This window comes from Dichomitus squalens (genome assembly GCF_000275845.1).
Source record: "Dichomitus squalens LYAD-421 SS1 unplaced genomic scaffold DICSQscaffold_218, whole genome shotgun sequence".
NCBI classification, from domain to species: domain Eukaryota; kingdom Fungi; phylum Basidiomycota; class Agaricomycetes; order Polyporales; family Polyporaceae; genus Dichomitus; species Dichomitus squalens.
Window position 1 is genome coordinate 1 of NW_006767100.1, and position 3,433 is coordinate 3,433.

Here is a 3,433-nt window from a genome sequence, read left to right on the forward strand (position 1 = left end):
GGATCGTTCATTATCTTATCTTATCTACATAGTTAATCTACATCTTGTATCTAAATCTGGATCGTCATGGTGATCGGCGCTGATCCATCTGGATCCGCGCGACGTGGCGAAGGCTTCTCAGCCTTTCACCACGTCCACCATAGTATACGCCCTCTCAATCTAGAGATTGGTTCAGTGTACTTTGGACTTGTGTGAATCAGGCGACACCCGTATCATTACTACTTTTTTACACTTCATACCACGAATACGTGGGTTTCTAGATTGTATTGTGCGTTAGGCACCTACCATGACGGAACCCTCGACATCACACGCGACACACCGTGAGACCGCGAGCTCGACTCGAGCTTCGCCTCTGAGGCGGTCTCCCCGAGACCCGGACGCTTCGTCAGGAAGCTCTATCCCCGGAGGTCCTAGCTCGTCTGGCAGACGTGCGGACTCACCCCGAACCGGCGCTCCCCTAAGGTCCACAGGGACCCGCCGGTTCTCTGAGGACATAGCAAGTAGTTCGACGCCTACTGCTAGTCGCCGACAGGAAGTTGCTCCCGAGAATAGCTCAGTTCGAGCAAGCCTGGCGATATCGCAGGGTGCGGTAAACCCGACGTCAGTAGCGTCGAACCCCTTAAGGAACGTGACCATTAGGTCTAACCGAGATAGGAACTCTGCTGGTAACGCAGGAGCGTTAGCAGTATGAGACACCGCGGGGGATGGGGACAACGAGCCCTCCAATGCACTACCAGTGCGGAGGTCTCCGGTCATGCAATTGAGGATGCAACAGTTCCTCAATATTTTAGGGCGCACTGCCCAGCTTGGGGCGTATATAACTGAGGCCACCGACCAGGAATGGTCCCCACGTAGGGTGTTGTCTTACGTGGCGGAGAACCTCGAGATGGAGGGCGTACACACCCCGGCGACGTGGCTTCATAACCACGCGCTGGATCCAGAGGCAAGTACGCCCGAATGGGCGTCGCGGATCCTAGAGTCGTATCCGACTCGCCGCGCCAGGATAGTGGAGGAGAGCACTACTGAACAGCAGTCGGGGCAACAATTGCAACCACCACCACCTGAACCCGCGAACCAACAATATGCGCAACCGTCGGTTGCAGAGGTCGCGGACGAGTCACCGTCCCGACTAAATATAGCCTATGAAACGGCGACGGAGCAACTGCAGGAGTTGCCAGACATGGGCCTCGGATTGATACAGGATGGGGAAACTGTTCAACCGAACAGTAACCCTGCCCCTGAATTTCATCAACGGTTAGAGGCCGCACTAGCTCATACTCGAGACCAGCGCGAGCAGAACGCGGGCATCGCGGTTCAATCGAACCGCGTTGCGTCTCATCCAGGAAGTCGGGAGTCGCCTACAACCCTCGCCTCGAGGACACCACCATCGTATCCCCGAGGATACGGACCGCGAACCACCCGATCGCCCGCGCCGAATCTGCCGAACCAACAGGCGGCCGCGACGGTTAGGGTCACCAATGTGGCGGCCCAGCCAGAACGTTGCCGTAGCGTCTGCTTCGGACAGGACAACACCCACCGCGCACCGACGAGATCCTCGCCGTTAGTGGCCTACCCTCCCTACGTTGCACTCGGCGTGTCGGCACCGCCCACTCACGTTCATTCAAACATGGGCTCGATAAGTGGGCATCGCAACCGGCCTAGTGCACCACAGGTGCATCCAGCCGCTTCGGCCGCCCCGTACGTAGGAGCGACGTCCAACATTGGTGGATATCAGCTGCCTCTACTGGGTGGGCCGAGCCAGGTAGCGGCGAGCCCTGACCACACCAATCTCCGAGACAGTCTCAGGATCAGCATGATCCTGAGCATATTCGACAAGTGTCTGGGTGAGGACCCCGACGAACCACTACCGCCATACCTCAAGCAGATCAAACTGAAGGCACCCGACCCTTTCGATGGAAAGGACGACAACGATGCCTTCAACGTCTGGCTAGAGAATCTCTTGTCCTATCTGGACACCCTCAGACTGAGGGGACTGGACTTGGATATTCAGAGAATATCCTTCACCCGTCAGTGCTTGACGGGTGAAGCGGCAGTCTGGTATCAGCAGACGGTTACGTCGCCGATACGGCCAGTAGATAGGCCCATGTCACACCTCGAGTCCATCATAGGACTATACCGCCGTTTCATCCCAACGGATCAGTTCGCTGTAGCAGCGTGCGAGTTTGCGAGTGTTCGATTCGAACCTCACAATGGCGGGGTATCGAGGCTGTATGACCGACTGGTCTATTATGCGGAACGAATGTTCCAGCCGCCGACTCAACAGGACATCAAGGAGCGGTTTGTAGCAGCGCTACCCGCTTCCATCGAGCGCAAGCTGACTATCAGCCGGGGCCTGCACATTCGCCGCGGCGACTTCATGACATTCGTGTCTGCCGCGCGCGAGATAGAGGAAGCAATGGCTTCCTTTAGGTCGCGTCGAGGGCATGATGGGTCACAACAGCGGACGTCGACGTCGACGCCGCCGCGCCATAGCTCTACTTCCAAAGGGAAGTATCGAGAGGATCGACCCCCTTCTCAACAGGCCCCACAACCTCGACCAGGCGGTTCGGGTCAGAGACTGGAACAGAAAGGGCAACCTTTCCGTAAGGACGGTCAACCACATCGTCAAGAGGTACCGCGACAGGGACAGTCGAAATCGACACCTCCCAACATCAGATCATCGGGGGGTAACAACCCCAATGCTTCAAGTGCAGTGGACAGGGTCATATTTCGACTGACCCAAAGTGTCCACAATATGGCAAGTCCGGCCGTATGTACGCCCAGCGAATCGTCAACGCCGATGACTTGGACGGTGAGGCCGACAGCCTCTCTCAGCAGATCCTACAGCAACAGAGCGGTCCAGAGGACATGCCTGGAGAGGTCTAGGGCGACGTCGATGACGACGTGGATCTACCGGAGTCGGATTACGACGCCTACCACTTGGACTACGATTCTCCAGAGGATGAGCCTGACTGGGATGACGACGAAGGCCGCCGTGACAAGTTCTACGTCATGCGCGCCGAACCCGTCTTCGCGACCCCGGACGAGGAGAAGGAGGCGGTCCCGTCTTCCATCGAATACGATGCAAAGCGTATCCTGCAGTCCTTCCAATTGGAAGCCACGACCGCACCTACCAAATCCCTCAAGAACGCGTGGCTGTACGATTCCCGTATAGCCGGTTGAAGGATCCAAAGGATCAACCAGTGCGCGACCTGGAAGCCCAGCAGCCGATATGCATCGAGACGATGATTAACGGCGTGCCTGCGTACAGCCTGATTGACACGGGTTGTACGATGGTGGCCGTGTCACCAGGGCAGGCCTTCATCTCCAAGGCGGATCGAATCGATCTGCAGGAGCAGATGAGCCTACAGCTGGGCACGAAGGGCAGCCGCACGCGCATCAACCACGGTGCCCGAGCCATGATTAAGGTTGG

The 3,433-nt window shown here is 57.4% G+C and overlaps 1 protein-coding gene across 1 annotated transcript; it reads left to right on the forward strand.

The window, feature by feature from the left end:
- Window positions 1–766: 766 nt before the first annotated feature.
- Window positions 767–3,183, forward strand: DICSQDRAFT_175862 (uncharacterized protein; the record flags this gene model as incomplete). Its single annotated transcript, XM_007371726.1, has 2 exons — window positions 767–2,632; window positions 2,887–3,183. The coding sequence occupies 2 exons, from the start codon at window positions 767–769 to the stop codon at window positions 3,181–3,183; spliced, it is 2,163 nt and encodes a 720-aa protein (XP_007371788.1).
- Window positions 3,184–3,433: the final 250 nt, after the last annotated feature.